The 20,963-nt window shown below is 35.5% G+C and overlaps 1 protein-coding gene across 1 annotated transcript; it reads left to right on the top strand.

Annotated features, from left to right (window-relative positions):
- The first annotated feature begins 1,580 nt into the window (after nucleotides 1-1,580).
- NET1 (neuroepithelial cell transforming 1) lies at nucleotides 1,581-19,292 on the top strand. Its single transcript, XM_069094280.1, has 10 exons — nucleotides 1,581-1,870; nucleotides 10,251-10,358; nucleotides 10,919-11,086; nucleotides 12,969-13,031; nucleotides 13,358-13,454; nucleotides 13,572-13,648; nucleotides 14,271-14,528; nucleotides 14,791-14,961; nucleotides 16,255-16,441; nucleotides 17,240-19,292. Exons 1-10 carry the CDS (start codon nucleotides 1,778-1,780, stop codon nucleotides 17,644-17,646), a joined length of 1,629 nt encoding a protein of 542 aa, XP_068950381.1. The 5' UTR covers nucleotides 1,581-1,777; the 3' UTR covers nucleotides 17,647-19,292.
- The last annotated feature ends 1,671 nt before the right edge of the window (nucleotides 19,293-20,963 follow it).

The following is a 20,963-nucleotide window of genomic DNA, read 5'->3' as shown; positions in this document are numbered from 1 at the left end:
AATGCAGTGCACTGTTAGGTGCTGAGGATACAAATATAAAAACTCAACCCCCTGAATTCAGAAGTTTACATTCTCCTGGTGGGATAAGCTCACAGAAGCAGGGAGCTTTTGAGGTCATGGGGAGGAGCCAAGCCATTCCATAGAGACTCACCCTGGCCATTTTCTGCCTTGGATCTATTCTACCCCTTTCCGCTCCTCTTACAAACAGCTGTAATCATCGCTAACTTTGCCTTAGAAAAAGGTGTGTTATGGACTTCCTTATCCCACTTAATTATTGTTGTGACTTCCCTAGCCACCACTCCTCCTATTAGAATGTAAATTCCTTGAGGGCCGGACTGAAACATTTCGTCTCTCTACCGGTTGCTTGTTGCTTGAAGGCAGAGCTTGTCTAGCATAAGCATTTATCCCCAGAGGTTCAGCTAGGTGTTTTGTCACTTTCACTGTAGCAACTAAGTGCTTCTCATTCGTTCACAAGTAAATACATGATTATAGAAAAAATAAAGATAGTTCAATGAACCATTTAAAAAATTTTTACTAAAAAGCATATGAAAATTCTGAGAAGAACTTAAATTTTATACATTTTTTTTTAAAAGAGTCAGAAAACATTATTAAGGGCTTACTGTGTTCTGGGCACTATGCTAAGCATTGGGTATACAAAGAAAGGCAAAAAGATGGCCCATTTTCTCAAGTACCTCGCATTCAAGTGGGGTTGGTATACAAATTGTACATTTTGTATAAAAGGTAAATAATCTTTGGTAAGGGACAAAGGGTGGGGTGGGAGGTCAGACAGCATAGAAAATAAGATAGGGGGCGGCTAGGTGGCACAGTGAATAGAGCAATGGTCCTGGAGTCAGGAGGACCTGAGTTCAAATGTGACCTCAAACAGTTAACACAAAAAACTAGCCATGTGACACTGGGAAAGTCACTTAACCCCAGTTGCCCTACCTTCCTCCCTCCAAAAAGCAAAAAAAAAAAAAGAAAGAAAGAAAAGAAGATAGGATTTCAGCTGAGTCTTAAAGTAAACCAGAGAGGGAGGTGAGCATTCCTGGATAGCCAGTGAGTATTATAGTTTCATATACAAACCCCTTTTTTAATATTCTTTATACATTAGAAAGGGGTTTGTTTGTTTGTTATGTTTGCAAATTAACAAAATATCTACAGAGGGGAAGGGAAGGGACTAACAATTGAGAGAATGAGGAAGAGTCTGGAAGGTTATGACAGTTGCATAAATTACTTATTTATTTTAGCCCTTATGCCAAAGTTTAAATAAATACTAAATTAAATAATATTTAGTGTATTTTTGGAAGCATTTTTAAATCCTTCATTATAATGTAAGTATGCTGGATGAGTTTCAGCTATACACTAGTAACACCCACCCTACCCAAGCCTGGTATCCTAGAAAATAAGAAAATATTCATTGAAATAACTATAGACATTCCAAATGTCTTGTATAAAAGATTTTCTCCTACACAGTGAAAACTGAGCAGCCTAGGTGTGCCAGCAGCTGTCAGTTAACCAATGTCATGTGATTCCTGGAGCCAGCCTATTAAGCTAGTTTGCTGCTACTGCCGCCCCTCCTCCTGAGGTTCCTGTACTTTGAACTCCCTGAAGTTAGTGAAGACTGTGAGCTTTACCACAGCAAGAAGCTTGGGCAATGGCAGATAAGGGTGGCTGAACGCTTAGGCAGAAAAAACCCATATAATTCCATAGTAATTCTTTGTAGACCCAAATCTGATGTGGATTATTTCAAAAGATCGTATGCGAAACTTGGTAAAGCATGGTGGCTCATGATGAAATTGGAAGTTTCCTGCCTATTAAAAGGACTATTCGGGTCCTAGATGTTAATAATCAGTCTTTTAGAGAACAAGAGGTAAGGCTTTGAAAATGCTTTTAGTGCTTTTCTCAGTTTTAAATGTTACAGTCCATCTTCTATGAATGTTTGAAGCTGATTTAAGGGCCAGAAATGTAAATTTAACTACTGTATATTTTTACCAACATAGTATAAAGTATATACACTACTTTAGATACCAGCCTATTAAACACTTTAGGAAATATAAAAGAGAATTTGTTTCTTAGTGGGAATCAGAGGTTGAAAGTTGTCTAATGTCTTAACTTTTTTGATTCTTGATCTGTCAGCTTCTTTTTTATGTTGTGTCTTTTGTCAAAAGGAAAGCAATATGTTAAGCTGTTGAAAGCATAGAATCTTTTAAATCTCTGGTCTTGTTTAAGCTGTCTTGAGATAGTCATTTATAAAATTCCTTATAAATATATCTTTAAACAAATTAGGGGATGTTTTATCTGACAATTTTTTAAGCAAGATTTTTGTGTTAGACATTTTCCAGTTGTTTTTAGAAAGGTAGATTAGAAACACTGACAAATGTCTTTTCATATTTAAACTTACGCTGTTTAAATATTTTATAGTTTATAGTGTTTTAATGTTTATAGTGTTTAAAACTGCTTCCTTCCTTTATAGATCAGTTTTTGTTTGGTTTTCTTTATTTGTGTATTTCATCATGGTGTTAAATAAATAAAAAGGCAATTTATCAATAGTGTTTGAAGAGGAACTATAGTATTTGAAGTGGAGAAGGGTTGTGATGTTGGATGGGGAAGGTAAGACAGGGCCAAGTTGTGAAAAGATTTAAATACCAAACAGTGGAGTCTATATTTGTTCCAAGAGTTGATAGTTTATTGAGGGGCTGGGGGGATCAGGGGTTGGGTTGAAAGAGTGTTACAGTGATATGGTCAGACCTATGCTTCAGGTGTTTTGTGGAAAATGGACTGGCTGTTAGTAACTAGGATAAAGGACTGTGGTAGGGTGGTGGCTGTGTGAGTAGATTGAAAGCTATACATACATGAAAGAAATGTGGCAATACTAACAATGCAATGGAAATTTAAATTGCAGAGTTTTGTGTTGTTTTCCCTCCTCCCCAGCGAAGTGACCTTTACTGTTGGTGAAAGGTTGCTTATAGAGAAAGTCCTTTAACACATATAACGCACATTGTTGCTCTTTGTGCTGTAATGAAAACTTCATGAAGTGAAAGATTATTCTGCTCGAGATGAAAGTTTTTATTATCTATTTCTTTTTTTGTTTTCACATACATAATCCCATCTTAACCCCACACAAGTATGCACAAAACCTGCCAGAGATGCCTTGGCTGGGGAAAGACGATTATTCAGTTTGTCCCCAAACTAGCATTTATTAAGTGCCTACTGTGTTTGTGTTTCAGGTAGTGTTAACTGCTGGAAATACAGAGAAAGGCAAAAAACAAAACACCAAAAACCCAGTCACAGGACAGAGAAAGAGTGTGTGTGTGTGTGTGTGTGTGTGTGTGTGTGTATACATATATATATGTATATAGAGGTATAATTACATATGTATAACACATATCAATCACTATTGCCAGCTTGGACTTAACATTTTGTGACACTAAGGATATAAAACCAAATTCATCGGAAAAGTTCCTGTGAAAGTACAAAGAGTTAGAGTAAGATGATAATTTGCAGAAAAGCAAGATAATTTCTGTTTTAAAGAAACAGAAGCACTTTCAACAGCCCCCACCCCCCAATAAAAACTGCTTCAAATGATAATTCTTCCCTAAAAGAAATCTCTTTTAAACAATATATAAATTTATTTTATAAACTTGTATTTTGTTTAACAGGATAAAAATGGTTAACAAATTGTGTGAATTAGCAGCCCTAATAACTCTGATGGTGCATTTGAATGGGAAATGTGGCAGCACTGGGTGGTCTTTGACTAGAGTTTACACTCCTCTTAGGTCACAAGTTGGCCCCAGTATAAGCCTCTGTATGCATGTGGACAGTGCAGTGGTTTTGGTTGCATCAATCTGATTAATATCGCAGTCATCTAAGTTTCCTTCAGTACTTGGAAATAACTAATTGCCACCTGATTGTTTGAACATCTGTTGTATGCTGTTGGAAATAGGAAAGATAACTTAAGAAATCAAAATCAACTCCCTACCCCCACCCCAATCCTAAAACTAACCCAGGTCCTTTCTTGGCTAATAAAACTAGTTGGATAATGCCCAAACCTGTGACTTGCACAGAAATGATATGATTTTAGTACTAATGTGGTTCAGACTTGTGCATCATGTTTGATATTTACTTTCTATGTATGTTTGCAAGATCAGTTATTAACTTTGTGCAATCCTAAACTTAGCTGTTCAGGTTTCCAAGGGAAAAAAATAAAAGCTATACCTACTGTTTGCCCAGAGAAGAAAAAAGAAATTTGTATTTTTTATAATATTTGCCTTTTCCAGCATTTGTTTTTACTGTAAAGAAATAATTTTTTGTTCCTTAAATTGATTTACTATGTAGTCATACAGTACTCAAGTTGTAGATAATATCAAGAAATTTTCCTTTCCTCCTAGCCAAATTTCTTTACCTTTTTAAATTCACTGGAAGAGCGTCTAGGTAAATGAAATCCTCTTTGCTTTAAGGAAAAGAGCTAATTTAGTTCCCCCAAAAGAACCAAACTGACACCTGTTTTGTTTCTACTTGATATTAGCTTATCTTAATACAAATCTTAGTTTGTTGTAGAGGAATGGTAAGTATGTCTCCTAACAGAAGTCCCTTTGTACTGTTTTTACTAAATGGAAAGGAATGCCTTCTGCTAAACTTTCTTGCACATGCATGTGTCACTTCAGTCTTGCACAGATGTGTAGTGTAAAGACATTCACATATGTCTTTTACCACAATATGTCAATTAACTACAGAGGCCTCTTATTTTTCAGTTCACTTATCATTTGCCTCATTTGTTTAATATTCTTAAGGTTGAAATTCATTTTTTTTCTGAAACTAACTATACTTTTAGAATTAATTAACATTGCAGTTTTTAATTACTATAAAGTTCTCTAACTACATATTCTAATGAAGTACGGAAACTTTACTAAATACAAATTTATGGTCCTTTGGAATTTGGGACCATTTGTTAAGGGGATTTAGTTCTCTACCCAAAGAACATAGAATATACTAATATTATATACCTTATTTCTTCTTATGGTAATTTTAAGGATATCTTTTCCCTGATCCCCCTTTTTCTTGATTAATTCCAAGCATTAAATGTGTGATTGTTTTGTTTTGGTTCTTTTAAAGTAAAATATTTGTGATGTCAGCAATTACTTTTTCTTTTAGAGGCCAAGGCCTTAGGAGACTGGCAAAAAATATATGCTGATAAATTCAGTGATCACATCTGATTGTGAACAACTTTTAGACTATTAAAGTTATTGGTTTACATGAACACTCTGGATTTATAAAAGACACTAATGCAAATAATAACCCCAAAATAGAGACATTACAAAGAGTGGGGTTTTTCTTGACTCTGAGCCTTTGAACCTCTTAAAGGTAGAACAATCACTAAATTTCAAGCATTAGTAAAGCTACAATAATGATAATGATTATTTAATAGTTTTATTAGATACTTTGTAATCCCTGGATGAAAGGCAACATTCAATTCAAGAGGTATCTATTATAAGCTAGGAGTTGAAGAGATAAGAAAAAAATGAAAACATTCTGCCCTAGAGACTTCTATTCTACTTATCAAATAGCAATATCTTCTAGAAAAAAGGACTTTAAATGTACTGTAATAATATTTCTGCATTCTCCTTTTTAAGTATGTTGTATCAATAAAAAAAACAATATTTGATATGGGAAAATAAAGTGGCACTGGGATCTAAGGGAACTAGGAAAGGTGTCTAGGAGGATGTGGTTCTTGAGCTTCTTAAAGGAAACTAGGAATTCAAGAGGCCAAAGTTGGAAGGGAAGAGTATCCTAAACATAGGGAGCATCCAGTACTCAGAGGTAGAAGGTGAACAGCAAATAAGTCAATGTGGGCTAAAATCATAGAATTGCAGGTTGGAGATTGGAATATAAGAAGATTGGGAAGGTAGGAAGGATAAGTTATAAAGAACTTTACATGCTAAACGAAGGACTTCAAATTTGATCCTGGAGGTAGTAATAGAGAGCCACTGGTATTTATTGAATAGGGTCATGGTGGCATCCTCAGACCCAAGCTGTGGGAAAATCACTTTGGCAGCTTCTTCATGGCTAAATTGGAGCAGAGAGATTAGAGTCAAGTAAGGGAGAAGGGAATAAGCATTTATATAGTGCCTGCTATATGACAGACACCATGTTGGGTGCTTTACAGATATTATGTTATATGATAGTGACAACAACCCTTCATGGTAGGTACTGTTATTAGTCCTGTTTTACAACTGAGGAAATTGAAGCAAATAGAGGTTAAGGACTTACCCAAGGTCACACAGCTATTAAGTTTCTGATACTAGATTTGAACTTGGGTCTTTCTGACTCCATGCCTAGTGCTCTATCCTCTCTCCCACCCAGCTTCCAATTCGAAGGCTATTGTAGTCGTTCAGGTGAAGGGACCTGAACTCTATATGGGTTGACTGCATGAACAAAGAGTATATGTGAGAGATATAAAGAGAAAAATTACAAGATTTGGTAACTGATTAAATATGTGAGGTATTTAAGAGTAAGGAGTCAAGGATAGCATTGAGTTGCAAACCTAGGTGACTAGAAGTATATTGGTACCCTCAGTAAATAATAGGGAAATTGAGGGAAGGGAAGATTTAGAAGTAAACTTGTTTTGGACATGTTCCTTTGGAAAGGTCTGTTGCAGTCAAAGTGTCTGATAATTCAGGTCTAGAATTCAGGAGAGAAACTAGGGCTGGATAAATACATTTAAGAATCATCTGCATAAAGATAACAGTTGAACCCATGGGTGGATAGAATACAAGTGAGAAGGTATAAACAGAAAAGAGATAAGGGCTTTGGAGGTTCAGGGGGAAATACACCCATAGAATAGTTGTGACATGAATGAAGATCCAACAAAAGAGATCAGCAGCTAGTTGTTAGGGAGAGACTGAAGATTAGAGAGAGACAGAAAATAAGGAATGGTGGGAACAGCCATTTGGAGAAGAGTGTGGGATCTGAAGGTACATACAGAGGGTTGGCTTTGGCTTCAACAAGTCAAAGGTCCATCTCATTGTCAGAAACTGGAGTGAAGGAGACGGTGAGAGGTTGTGTCAGAGGTAAGACAAGGGAGTTTACTGTTAATGGCTTCAACTTTGGAGGCATCCTATGAAGTGAATAACTTAAAAGACTAAAAGAACAGCAGGGAAAAAGTAGCATAGAATGCTTGAGGAGAAAAGTTTTGGAACCCCTGCTGTGACTGAATAGGAGGTCACAGGGAGAACTGATAGGATTGCCTTGTAGTGAGGGCCAGTTCGATATGGGCCAGTATGTAGTGAATTCAGCACAATTTCATGATTTCTTCTAGTTAGTTCCATTCAGCAACAAAAGAATAGGAGCAAAGAAGGTAGGTGGTAGAAATAACCCAAAATTGGAGTTTGGGAAAGTGCTAAGTTATAGAACAAGAGAAAAGGGATTTAAGAATATAGTGCAGAGTTGAATAGATACACAAGGTGTTCAAGAGTGTGAATGAAGAAGTACTGAGAGTAGGATTAATGGCCTCGGTTAATACTGAGGCATGGAGAAATTAGAAGTCATGTGTGATGAGGACAAAGAGTAGGTGTAGGAGGAGTAGGAAAGTTTAGGGTGAGAAGGAGAGATAAATGATCGTGATCAGAGACCAGAAATTAACTAAATAGTACATAACTTTGTGAGTGATGTCAAGATCTAGGGCATAATCTTTTGGAATAGAGGTCATGAGAGTTGATCTGTTGGTGAACTGAAAAATAGGGTATTTGATGAACATTAAAATGTATGAAGAAGCCCTCCAGAATGAGAAAAGTTGGAGTAGAGAAGATCGCTGTGATCTAGGCACTTTCTCAATGAAAAAGGGAGGAGAATGACTTCGTTGTCAAATAGCTACCAAATCTGGATTGGGTTCTAAATTTGAATTAGATAAATTTCAAAGGAGGAGAGGTTGCTGAATGATGGCAGCAGAGGCAGAATCTGGAAGCAGCAGTAGGGAGCAAAGAGTATTCCCATTTCTGTATCAATCTGCTCCTTATCGGTCAAATCTTAGGAACTAAGACTCTTAGTACCTGAATTTCCTTATATATAAAATGAGGGGTTTGAATGGAGGGATTTGGATCTGGCCTTTGTTGTTTATTTCCTATATAACCCTAGGCAAATCACTTACCATTCTGGATCATAGTTTCTTCATCTACAAAGTGATAAAGTTAAGCTAGATTACTTTTGAGGATCCTTCTAGTTTTTGACTTATTGACAGAGTGATGTCTAAGGTCCTGTCTGAATAAATTCTAATGATTCCAATTTTGCTTCATCCTATTATAAATAATGTAGCATCGAACAAATACAACAGCAATGTATTCTAAGATATATAGGCAGCAACAATAGATAGTGTTAGACTTGGAATTAGGAAGACACACACAAAGAATGCCTTCATCTTGGGCTATGTAGGAATGCTCCAAAGTCCCCTCTGGACATCTCTATCTATGTTAGGTGACCTGGGTATGCTACAGGGGTTCCATTATACCTAAATGCAATAAACAGGGATGCTGAGATGGAATGCTTTAAGAGGGAAGCCAGTACTGAGGAAATAACTATGAGCAGAGCAAAGTTCTAATCCCAAAAGGTAGGTAAAAAGGGGAAGTGGGGTAAGGAGAGGGGTGGCAGTGAGGAAGCAAAGAACTGAATTAGCTGAATACATTGTGGAATATTAATATGGTACAAGAGTTATTGCTCCATAAGCTATGATTCAGAGAATCTTGGATAGTATGAACAAATGAAAAGTGAAGTGAGGTAGCAACATGGTAGAGAGAAACATCTTTGAAAGCCTTAAAAACTCTGATCAATGAAATGACAAACCATTTCCCCAGAGGATCTATGTTGAAGCATGATGAAGCATGTTTTATCCATATGTTTCATCACAGTGAGACAATGAACAAAATGTACAGAGATAAACATATTTTGGACGTAGCCATTGTATGAATCCATTTTCATTGGGGGGTTAGGGAAGAAGAGGAGCTTAACAAGTGATGCCCAAAAAAGAGGCCCATTGTACATGTTTTTTAAATACATAGGAGACAGAAGGAAGCACAGAAAAGCAGGGCAGTTTTGAAAGTATTATACTTTAAAAAAAGATAAGCACTCTGAAATAGAGATTCACAGTTTCATAGAGAATTCTCTTATGTTCCGTGTGTTTTTTTTCTTTTTGGTGTTTACATTTAGAATTAAAGATGAAAAAAAACCAGAAATTCGAAATCCCTGATTAACTCCTACACAGTAAAAATTGAGAAACCTAGGTGTACTGAGGATACTTCAGTTCTGAAATTTTAATCAGTAGAACATTTGTTCTTTCTTATTTTAAAAAATTCAATTAGTATCATCATTTTGTCCTCCACTATGTAGAAAAATACCTGTTTAAAAGCCATCTTAATAGGTGTCACACCAACTTTTAGTATTTGGGAGATAGGAGGAATTGATTCTTCTCCAGCTTCCTTCAAGATTCAGTTCAAATCTGGAGACCTTTCTGGTCCCAAACCCACCTCCCTCTTATTTCCCTCTGCTCTGTATATAGCTTGTTTATATACATAGTTATGTATATATCGTCTTCTCTATTAGAATGTGAACTCTTGGAAGAACAAAAGACAATGTTTTTATTTTTTCCTTTCTTTGTATCGAAAGAGCTTAGCATAGTGCCTCACACACAGTCAGCGCTTAATACATGTTTAACTGATTGTCTGAATATAGATTGTAAGACAAATTGCTCCTGTTTGCTTTTAAATTAATAATTTATCAGTTGACCAGAACAAGAATAAAGGTTACAAAAGTAGGTTAGTAAATCTGATGTTCTTATATTTACAGGTATTTCTCTCCCTCAGATATTTTGGCATCAATCCATTTCTAGGTATTGAGGAACAGCACTTGATTAAAGAAATTAATATTGATATATACAGTTGAGAGACCAAAAGATGATATATATATACCTTACTCTGTTCTGAAACTGATACAAATATGATGTTTCATTTTTTTAATATTAAATATTTGATATTTTCAAATGGAATTAGAACAATAGATAATTTGGTATATCTCTGATACTAAATATTGTGTTCGGGAAGTGATTTTTGGACTTTTTCTTTCAAGCCAAGTCCAATGTAGTTGTTTCAGGAAATCACATTTCTGTTCTTTGTAATATGCAAATGTGTATTTTCTTATGCTTATATATTGTCCTGGCTTGTTTGCAAAAACCTCGTGTTTAATATAACCTGTTTTTACTTTCACAGGAGCCCAGCAATAAAAGAGTTCGATCTCTGGCTCGAGTCTCATCTTTGGCAAATTTAATCTCTCCTGTGAGAAATGGAGCAGTCAGACGTTTTGGTCAAACAATCCAAGTAAGAAAAAAGTTCCTTTTTAAAGAAATGGAACTATACTTTTTTGTAGAAGTTTTTGTTTTGCTTCATTTTTGGTCTGGGCCTGTGAATTCATTGGCATAGGGAACTCCTGTTGAAGAAATTCCCTCTAACAACATAGGCAATCATTTTTTAACTTATATTCTTAAATAGTTACCAAGGGCATACCATTTGTGTCAGAGGCACTTGAATCCGGGTCTTACTAATTCTGACTTTATTTCCTATACTGCTACTTTAATGAGAAATGGAAATGTGCTAACATATTTTGAAATAACTAAGTAGCTAAATGACGTTATCAAAACAAAATCATAATCTTAATTTGTAACAAGAATTTTCTTGAATGATCTGTTCTCCAGAATTATAGTTCCAGAATAACAGATTTGATCTGGTAGTAATAGACTATGTGGTAAAAGAAAGCTTTAACCTCTTCTTTTTAATGCTTTTTTTATTTTAAAAATGAAAAATGCCTATTAAAATTTCATTTCCTGCTAAAATATTTTCTGATTGGGTTTGTTTTGTTTTGTTTCCTGCCCTTCTAATAGTCATTTACACTTCGTGGTGACAGCAGATCTCCTGCTTGTGCCCAGAAGTCATTTAGCAGGGCTACTGTACCAACTCCTTCTAAAAGAAGAAACAGTGTAAGATGGTCAGAGATGTTAGATATCAACATGAAAGAATCTTTAACGACCAAAGAAATCAAGCGTCAGGAGGTAAGTTATGTATCCAAGAATAGAATCAAACTCATTAATGCATGACATTTGTCACGGGAAAAAAACCTGCTTGAGTTTTAGGAAGTTGTTAGTACATGTAAGTGCATTTCTCTAAATTTCTTAACTTCGATTGCAAGACTAACAAAAATAGTTATGGAATAGTAATTAAATTAACAGAATGTTGATTCTAATACTCTAATTAGCTTGTGTGTTAACATTAGTGTGTCCGTATACCTTAAAGTATATATAATCATTTCAAATGATTTTCATGAGTCTTTCACTAAAGTGCCTTGTCATGGCATGGAAGGTGATGCTGAGTTTTTTATAAAGCTATGGCAGTGAAACACTAGCAGTAACAGGGCCCACCATATAGAAAGGAGCAGTGAAATAGCTATATGTCTGTAGTCTGAGAGGCAGCCTAAGTAAGCTCAATGTGACATCATCAGTAGACTTAGCCCCATAAAATGATGATTCTTTCAGCCTTGACAACTCATAAAGAAAGGCCATACTCTAATACTACCATAATTGTGATTTGCTTTGGGAAAGGAAATGCCTACACTGACAAAGAATCACAGATCCTTTAAGTAGTGATGTAAGGGTTGTGAATTACCAAAAGTATAGCTTTAATGTAAACATCTCTCATATCCACCCCCATCTCTTGACTCACATAAGCTATTGCCTTAATTCAAGCCCTCATCACCTCTTGCCTGTATTATTTCAACAGCCTCCTAATTGGTGCCCTTGACTCTCTTTGCTCCAGTCTGTTGTCCATACTACTGCCAAAGTAATTTTTCCCTAAGTACAGATTTGACTATGTCATAGCCTATTCAATAAGCTGCCTTCCTATTGCCTCTAGGATAAAATATAAAGTCATCTGTTTGTCTTTTAAAGCCCATCACCTCCTAGCCCTCCTCTACACTTTGCAATCTAGCCAAACTGGCCCTCACTCTGTTGCATCTAATATGACAGCGACATGCCTTTGTACTGGCCGCTTGTCCTGCCTCACCTCTGCCTCAGAATCCTTCTTGTCCTTCAAAACAAAGCCCAAACACTGCTGTCTATGTGAAGCCTTTCATGATACCCTTACCCAACTTTTAGTGACCTCCCCAAACAACCTTGTGTTTAGTTAACTCTTCTTAAATTTGTTCTGTTTACACTTCTATTTGTACTTGTCATCTATTTCTTTGTAACTCCAGTACCTAGAACATAGTAGGCAGCTTAAGAAATGTTTGTTGACTGAACAAGTTCTTCAGATGGGATTGTCAAAATCAAAGAATTGTAATGGCTGTAATTCTAAAAAGTCTGGTAGTCATGTTATTAGAACTTTTACACTAAAGAATTTACCATTTTCAAATAATTATAGATGGCATACATTATTTCAAATCATGTAATGGTCCCCAAGTGTCTAGGACCTTGGTGCTCTTTTTATTCAAACACTGAATAATAATTATCATATATATAATGATGATGATTATCATAATTAGCATTTATATAGCACCTATTATGCCAGACGCGGTGCTAAAAATAGTATCTCAGTTGGTCCTCACAAGAACCTTTGGAGGTGGGTACCATTATTACCCCCTTTTTACAGTTGAGGAAATTGAGGAAGACAGAGGTTAAGTAACTTGCACAGGATCATACAACTGGTATGTGACTGAGGCTGAATTTGAACTCCAATCTTCCTGACTCCAGGCCCAGCATTCCATACACTGTGCCACCTAACTGCCAGGAAAAAAAAAATTAAGGACTTAAGTCTCTTAAACTAGTGTTTTGAATTTATGCTTTGATTATGATTTCCATATAATCAATTTTACATTAGCTGTGCTTTTTCAGAGAGAGGCAAAGAAGAATTGATTTATGTAAATGCACTTCCTATTTTTAGGCAATATATGAAATGCTCCGAGGAGAACAGGACTTAATTGAGGATCTTAAGCTTGCCAGAAAGGTTAGTAAGTAGTTTTTACTTTTACAAATACTATTTCTCCAATTCCTACCACATCTCTCCTCAGCATCATTTAATAAAATTATTAAAATCCCATCACTTTTTCAAAAATTCTTCAAAATGTTCATTTGAATATTTATACTTGGAAATAGAAAATATCTATTCCTAAATTCTCTCTTTCGAAATAAAATCATGTTACATGGTTATCACCTCTACATGTAACATTGAACTTAGCCCATTTGGTGGTTCACTGTACTAAGATGTGTCTGTGGCAGTCTTGATGTAATTAGCTAGTTCTTCCTGTGACAAGTTTCCTCCTCTACCAATAGGCCTACCACGACCCTATGTTGAAGTTATCTATTATGTCAGAAGAAGAGCTCGCACACATATTTGGAGATTTAGATGCCTACATACCTCTGCATGAAGGTAAAACCTTTTATTTAATTTTCAGCTGCATACGAAGATCTACAGCATGTTATTTTAAGAACAACTTTAAAATTTTAATTAAAATTTAAAACTTTTTGCCTTTTTAAAAAATTTCAGATTTGTTGGCAAGATTAGGAGAAGCAACAAAGCCAGATGGGACAATAGAGCAGATTGGTCATATTCTTGTGAACTGGGTATGTTATGAGTCATTTAATCTAATTAACTTGTTAAAAAGGATAGTTTATTGAAACGTATTAGCAGATTTTTGAAAAATTTGAATCATCGAACCAGCTACAAATAAGACCCTATAACTGAGCATATTAAATAACAATAATAGTAATTGCTTATATAAAGCCCTAATGGTTTACAAAATGCCTAATGTGTTATATCATTTAATCTTCATCAAAAGGAAGAAAAACAATTTCTTTCCCTCTCCCTATCCCCACCCCTTTCTTTTTTTTTAAACATATGAGTTCACTAAGTCTTATAGGCATTAGGTGACTTACCAAATATTATTTTACAATTATTTTACAAATATTACCACACAATTATTAAATGGCATATTAGGAACTTATACCCATTTTTTTTTTGTTTCCTTTCCAGAGGGGAAAGCTCATTATTTAGTTAGAATTAGGGAAATTCTCTGTCCCTAACTGATAAAATTCTATGATGGGATTGTAAATTTAGTACTACGCAAATCCATTGTGATAAATATAGAAATTTTTAGAATTTACTATGAAAATTGTTATGTGTATAAGACTTTTGGTGATGAAGTTTATCCTAAAATCATTTAAGTTTTGTTTTACAATCTTTTAGTTGCCAGGTTTAAATGCTTATAGAGGATACTGCAGTAACCAGCTTGCAGCTAAAGCTCTTCTTGATCAGAAAAAACAAGATGCAAGAGTTCAAGATTTCCTTCAACGATGTCTTGAGTCTCCTTTCAGTAGAAAATTAGACCTGTGGAGCTTCTTGGATATTCCTCGAAGTCGCCTAGTCAAATACCCTTTGTTGTTAAAAGAAATTCTCAGACATACACCCAAAGACCATACTGATATAAAACCTCTAGAAGAAGCTGTAAGTAATAAAAGAAATTTAATCATATAAATTTTTAGAAATGTCTTATTACATTACCTTAGAATGTTGTAAAATGGTACCTTCAAGCATCAGCATCAACAAACATTTAATGTGTACTCTCTTTGAATAGATCATTTTGCACTGTACTTGGGTGCACAGGAAGATGGCAAATTCTGCCTTTTAAAACATAGTTGGGGGAGTGTAAGGATGTTATAATATTTGCTTAAATTGTCACTGCTATGAAGATGTTTTTGACTTTTAGCTGTTGGTAATACAAGGAGTACTTTCTGATATCAACCTGAAGAAAGGAGAATCAGAATGTCAATATTATATTGACAAACTGGAATATCTGGATGACAAGCAGAAGGATCCTAGGATTGATGCTAGTAAAGTGTTGCTTTGCCATGGAGAACTGAAGAATAAAAATGGACATGTAAGCTTATTTCCTTATTGGTATCAAATAAAATTAGAAACAGTTATTATTAAACCTGTTTTCTTTTCACCTCTTTTTTATATCTTCTAAAAATATCTGGAGATGTATATTGAAAGGTAACCACTGTATAAAAAAGAATCATTTTTTTTCCTTTGTGTAATCAACTGCAGGTAATATTTCAAATATTGAATAATGTGATTTTAAGATAATCAAAACTATTTTCTAAATACTTTTCTTTAAATCATGGAATTTTCAGAACTAGAAAGGACATTTAGAGATCATTTTCATTGCCTGTTGCTCATTCATGGAATTCTCTGCCTCGTGGAGTCCTTGGCTTCCTTCGGGTCTCAGCTAGTCTCACTTTCTGCCAGAAGCTTTTCCCAGTACTTTATCTTAGTGCTTTCTTTCTAAGACTGTCCCCCAGTTTATTCTGTATATATTTTGTTGCATGTTGTCTCTACACCCCTTCCAACATTCCCCATTAGACTCATTTTTTTCTCCTTGAGAAAAGGGACTGTTTTTGCATTTGTATCCTCTGTTTAGCTAAGTGCCTGGCATGTTGTAGAAACTTAATAATTGCTTATTAACATGACTTGATCATCTATTTCAACCTTCTCATTTTATGGACAAAAAATTGAAGCCTAGATTGAACTAATTTTTCATAAGGTCCAACTGATAATATCATTTTCTCAACTTAGTTTCTTACTTTTTCTCTTTAAATATTATACAGAGGTAGCAAAAAGAATATCTGATCTTTAGATTAGACTAGCCCAAATTTACTTTGAAGGACTTATCATGTAAATCAATTAATTTTCAGCTCTATCAAAATGATAACACAAATTATCAGTTGCTCTTGCCCTCCATCCCCAACTACTTTGTATTTATTTTATACTTATTCTTTATATACTTATATATGTAGTAGTTGTCTCTTCCATTAGAATGTAAGATCTTTGTGATTAAAGATTGTTTCATGTCTCAGAGCTAGGCATATATCAGAGGCTTAAAATATGCTATCAGATATCATGACCCTTGGACCATACTTTCCATGGGATGTTTTTGGCAAAGATCCTGGAGTGGCTTGCCATTTCCTTTTCCAGTGATTTAACGCAAATAAAGGTTAACTGACTTGCCCAAGATCACACAGCTAGTAAGTGTTTGAGGCTGCATTTGAACTCAGATCTTCCTGACTGCAAGCCTAACACTCTATCTGCTAAGCCATCTAGCTGCCTCTAGTAATATTGTGCCAGTCTTCAAAAATAATACTTTCATATTTTTTTTCTCTCATTTCCCCAGAAACTCTATATTTTCTTATTTCAAGACATCCTTGTCTTGACTCGTCCTGTTATTCGCAGTGAGCGCCACTCTTACCAAGTCTACCGTCAGCCTATTCCTGTTCAAGAGCTGGTTTTAGAGGATCTGCAGGATGGTGATGTGAGAATGGGAGGTTCTTTTAGAGGTGCTTTTAGCAACTCAGACAAAGGTAAAGAAAAAAGTTTTTGATAATTCCTTTTTTTATTTAATGTTAATATATGTATGAGCCTTTAAGAAGTTTAAATAAATTAAATCCTTTAATTTCTTTTGTAAGCACAAGTTGTTAGATCACTAAGCATAAACAAATGTTGCTAATTAGAGATAATTGTGCTAATTAATTTTAAATGGTGTCTGGTACTGAGATGTGGTATGCAGCATCTTTTCCTGTAATTCACCAAAGCATAATCCAAAGTATCTTCGTTCTAGGAAAACATTTTTCCTCTGATTGTTCAAAATAAAACCATCTTGTCCAAGTATTCTTTTAAATGGTCTGAAATTTAAAAAGTGAAAGGTAGAACTGGCTTTGGGATCAGGAAAACCTCAGTTCAAATTCTGCTCCTGGCACACAATAGCTGGGTAGCCTTTAGTTTCAGATGAGGTGCTGGTCTGCTTTACTGGGAGAGTTCCTTCCTCCATAAACAGGGAAAGATTTCTTCCTCCTTCCCCACCCCCAACCACTCCAAAAAAGGTACTGGGTTTCACAGAAATTAAGCCACACTTCAATCAACTAGCGAGTAATTAAGGACTGGAAATATTCTTCTTTTTGTATCTTTTGAGATTTATAATGCATACCCAACATCCATCAGATTGTTCTCATGTTAGTAAAGTGAAAAGGGCAGAAAATTTAAGTAAGTCTCCAAATTTCCTTCTGTGTCTGTAAAATCTTTTAAGGGAAGCAAAATTGTCAGTCTTATTAGTGGTATAATCTCTTTTTTAAAATATGATTTCCTTTTTTTATTTTTTACAGCTAAAAATATCTTCAGAGTTCGTTTTCGAGAGCCTTTGCCAGGGCAGTCCCACACTTTACAAGCTAATGATGTGTTCCATAAGCAGCAGTGGTTCAATTGTATCCGAACCGCTATTGCCCCCTTTCATCAGACCACCAGCCCAACAGAGTTTAAGGGTTTGTCAGAGCTCAGTAAGGGATGTGAAAAGAACAACTCTTTGGGATCACACATCAAAGCCCAAAGGAAGTCATCAGCACTTTCTGGTCTCATTCCTCTAGAAGTGGATGAAAATTCCCCAGAATATACTTCCAGTGTAGCTGGAAATGAAGACTCCACAGGTATAAAAGCATACAGAATACAATCTGGGTCCCAAAAAGCACGAGAGAAAGCTCACCTGAATGATACAAGGAAAGAAACTTTGGTATAAAGGGGACCATGTACCAATTGAAGAAAAGACTTTATAAATATGTACATTTTTTTTTCATGTAATGTGAACATCCTAGGGTTACTTTATCCTAATGTATTGGTTTTTTAAAAGGCAGCTACTGGTATACTAATAACTTTTTTAAACTAAGGTCTGTTTTTTAAAGAATATGGAATTTATATTTTCTTAATTTGTCAAACATTTTTAAGGCTTAGTGTAATTAGATTGGAAATCTAAAGGATACATTGTTCATAAGTTCAAATTTCCTGTGACTTCTTTTTTTTTCTATTTTTTTCCCAATTTTTACCGTTTGTGTTTTAAAATTTTTGAGTTCCAAAATTCTTCCTCCCTTCTCACCCCTTAATGAGAAAGCAAGTATTTTGATATAAATTTTACATGTTCAGTCCATGCAAAACATTTTCATATTAGTCATGTTGTGAAAGAAAACACAGACTAAGGGGGGAAAAAAACCAAGAAAAATAAATAAAGATATAACTTCTTGATATTTGAAATGTCAGCAAAACTCACAATTTTACAAATGCTAATTCTTTACCAGCATTTTTTCCAAAAACCTTACAACTGAACTTTTCTTAAAACTTAATTTTTACACAGGCACTTAAAATCTGCATAGTATATATCTTTATTATTTTAAAATCTCAATTGAAGTAGAAATTCTTTGGAAAACAGACCATGGAATTCAGTAGTTTCTCTTTTGATAACTGGAACTCAGTTTTTTTACTGCACATTCTTCATTTCTCATTCACATAACCTGCCAACTATTTACTTTTTTTTTCTTTGTAAAGTAGTATTAAGGGTTTTCTTTTTCAAAGATTTTTGATGGTTGTTCAAGTTGGCATTTCTTTAAAGTTTGACCTTCCTTGTCTTAAAATATGTGTATATATGTGGGTGGGTGTGTATACATATATATTTTTTTAAAAACAATTTTGGCCATACTATCTCTTGAGCCATCAAAAAGATAGCATCTTTTAAATGTAACATTTGGGGGGGGGGGTGAACCGCCATCAAAAGGCTTGATTATGCCCTACACCACTGAAAGAGGGCTACTGTGATGCACAGTGAAAGGCTTAGGGCAAAAGAAGAGGGAAGGAGAAAGTTGGGTTGACTGGTAACAGGCTTCAGAAGGAAAAAGGGAGTGGTTCTGTCTTCAAGTAAAATGGCTGGTTTCTGCCAGAATGTGAAAGAATAAAGTATTGAGGACAAACAAAAGAGGTATAAAGCAAGTTGAAGAGGGCCAGAGGGAACTGAGTTTTATTTGCAAGGTATTAGGAACAGTGAATAAGAAGTGAATTTGGGATAAGAAATGACGTGGAGAAAATTAAATCTTGACAAAATTGGTCAATGTTATTATTTTCGTGGTTTAATTTCACAAGAGTAAAGGCTTGGGAGGTCTTTCCAAAATGTTTCCAAGGTGATGTTTTATAAGTAAAGTTATTACAGTTTTGTTTTCCATCTGTTAAGAAAAAACACACAAGTCCAGTGCATCCCTAAAATGGCTAAAATTTTTATCATGGCGTATATATTTTGCAGTGGAAAAGAAAATTGGACAAGTTTGTAAATACATGAAACCAAATGAGGGGGTGTCTGTATAAATGAATTATATTATTAAAAAACCCAAACTCTCCCCAAAAGTTTCTTGTATATGTGTATATTCGTATGTATGTTGTGTAATGTAAATATAGGGCATGTTGATATATTAAGTTTACTTCTTTTTAAATCACCTGTATCACCCTCTGCCCTCTCCCTCTCAGGAGATCTTAAATACTTCAGTTAAAAAAGGGGCTATGCCAAGCCCTCTTTTTTCCACAGCTCTATAGTGCAAATAACCTCAACGTCATTCCCCACACTGTTTTATGTAAGTCTCAGAGGAAAAGGTGCCCCTTCTTGTAGAGTTATCCCTTCTACTTGTGCCCTTGATCCCATTCCCTTCTGTCTCTTCTGGGGGCTTTCCCTTAATATTATCATCTCCTCTCTTCTCTCTCATCTTTCCTTAGCTATTAGTTCCTCAATGCTCAGATATTTCCCGTCCTTTAAAAAAGCTCACCTGATCCCCCTCAAGCAATCTTTTTTCTTTCACAACCAAACAACTAGAAAAGGTTGTGTTTGTATTAACTTCCTCCATTTTCTCACCTCCCATTCCTCATTTCCTTGAAATTTGACTTCTGAACTCATCACTCATTCTTTCCAAGTGCTTAGTTGACAACCTTGATGATCTTTTCTCAGTCTTTCTCTAACACTATTGACCACCTTCTCCTAGAGTCTCTTTCCTCTCTGTGTTTTCATGACATTGCTCTCTTCCGATTCTTTCCCACCTGTTTGGCTTCCCTTCCCCAGCCTTCATCATTCTTGTTCTACCTCTATGCATGAGTGTACCAGAAGGCTCTGTCTTGGGATGCCTTCTCTCTGTACTCTTATTGGATCTGTTCAGATCCAGTGGGTTCTATGCACATAACCACTAGATCCATATATCCAGCCCTAATCTACATCTCCAGCTGCATATTCCATAGTCATCCCAAACTCAGTGTGCTCTAAGCAGAATTCACTTTCTGTCCTCTGTTCCCTCTCTGCCCCTTTCCTAGTCCTCCACTGTTCCTAACTTCTTTATTTTTGTTGAGAGCACTATGATCCTTCCTGTTGCCCAGGTTCTTGACCTTGGATTCGTCCACAATTCCTCCCTCTTGCGTAATCCTCACATCTAATAAATTGCCGGATCTTGTTGGTTCCATCTTAATTATATATCTCACATCAGTTCTCTTTTTTCCCCACTCACATGACCACCACACTACACCCTCATCACCTCCTGCCTAGATTATTGGACTAATTGGTCTCCCCTCTCCATCCACCACACAGCTGCCAAATTGATTTTTCTAAAACAAAGGTGTGACCATGTCACTCCCCTGCTTGAGAAGCTCTAATAGCCCCCTCTTGCCTCCAGAATAAAGTATAAATACCTGTTGGGCTCCTCGTGATCTGATTCCAAACTGCCTTTCAAGACTTATTGCATATACTTTACATTCCAAACTGTCCAGCTTACTATTTCCCTATACCTGACATTCCATCACAGTTCTGTGCCTTTTAACATGCATCTGCACTTCTCTCCTCTACCTCAAAGAAATCCAAGTTTCTTTATAAGTTTGGCCCAGGTGCCACCTCCTATAGGAAGCTAAACCGGTCTTCCCAGTTGCTGTTATCATGCCCTTAGAAATTGCTTTGTGTATCTAACAGAGGAACTGTTTTAAGCTTCCCCTGAACATCCAACTTTAGTATTGCTAATTAAGGATTTCATATTTTATTTTGGCACT

Source organism: Petaurus breviceps, unplaced genomic scaffold (genome assembly GCF_028583685.1).
Source record: "Petaurus breviceps papuanus isolate PSGF00001 unplaced genomic scaffold, PetGlider_PUasm1.0 216, whole genome shotgun sequence".
In the NCBI taxonomy this organism is placed as follows: Eukaryota; Metazoa; Chordata; class Mammalia; order Diprotodontia; family Petauridae; genus Petaurus; species Petaurus breviceps.
Note: the sequence above shows the minus strand (reverse complement) of the source record. Positions and strands in the feature narration are given on the sequence as shown.

Bases quoted from the DNA above. Each gene is read 5' to 3' on its own strand.
- NET1 (XM_069094280.1), top strand. From the start codon at position 1,778: ATGGTGGCTCATGATGAAATTGGAAGTTTCCTGCCTATTAAAAGGACT. The intron at 13,649-14,270 runs GTATGTTATGAG...ACAATCTTTTAG, and splicing joins GTCATATTCTTGTGAACTGG to TTGCCAGGTTTAAATGCTTA. The intron at 14,529-14,790 runs GTAAGTAATAAA...TTTGACTTTTAG, and splicing joins TAAAACCTCTAGAAGAAGCT to CTGTTGGTAATACAAGGAGT.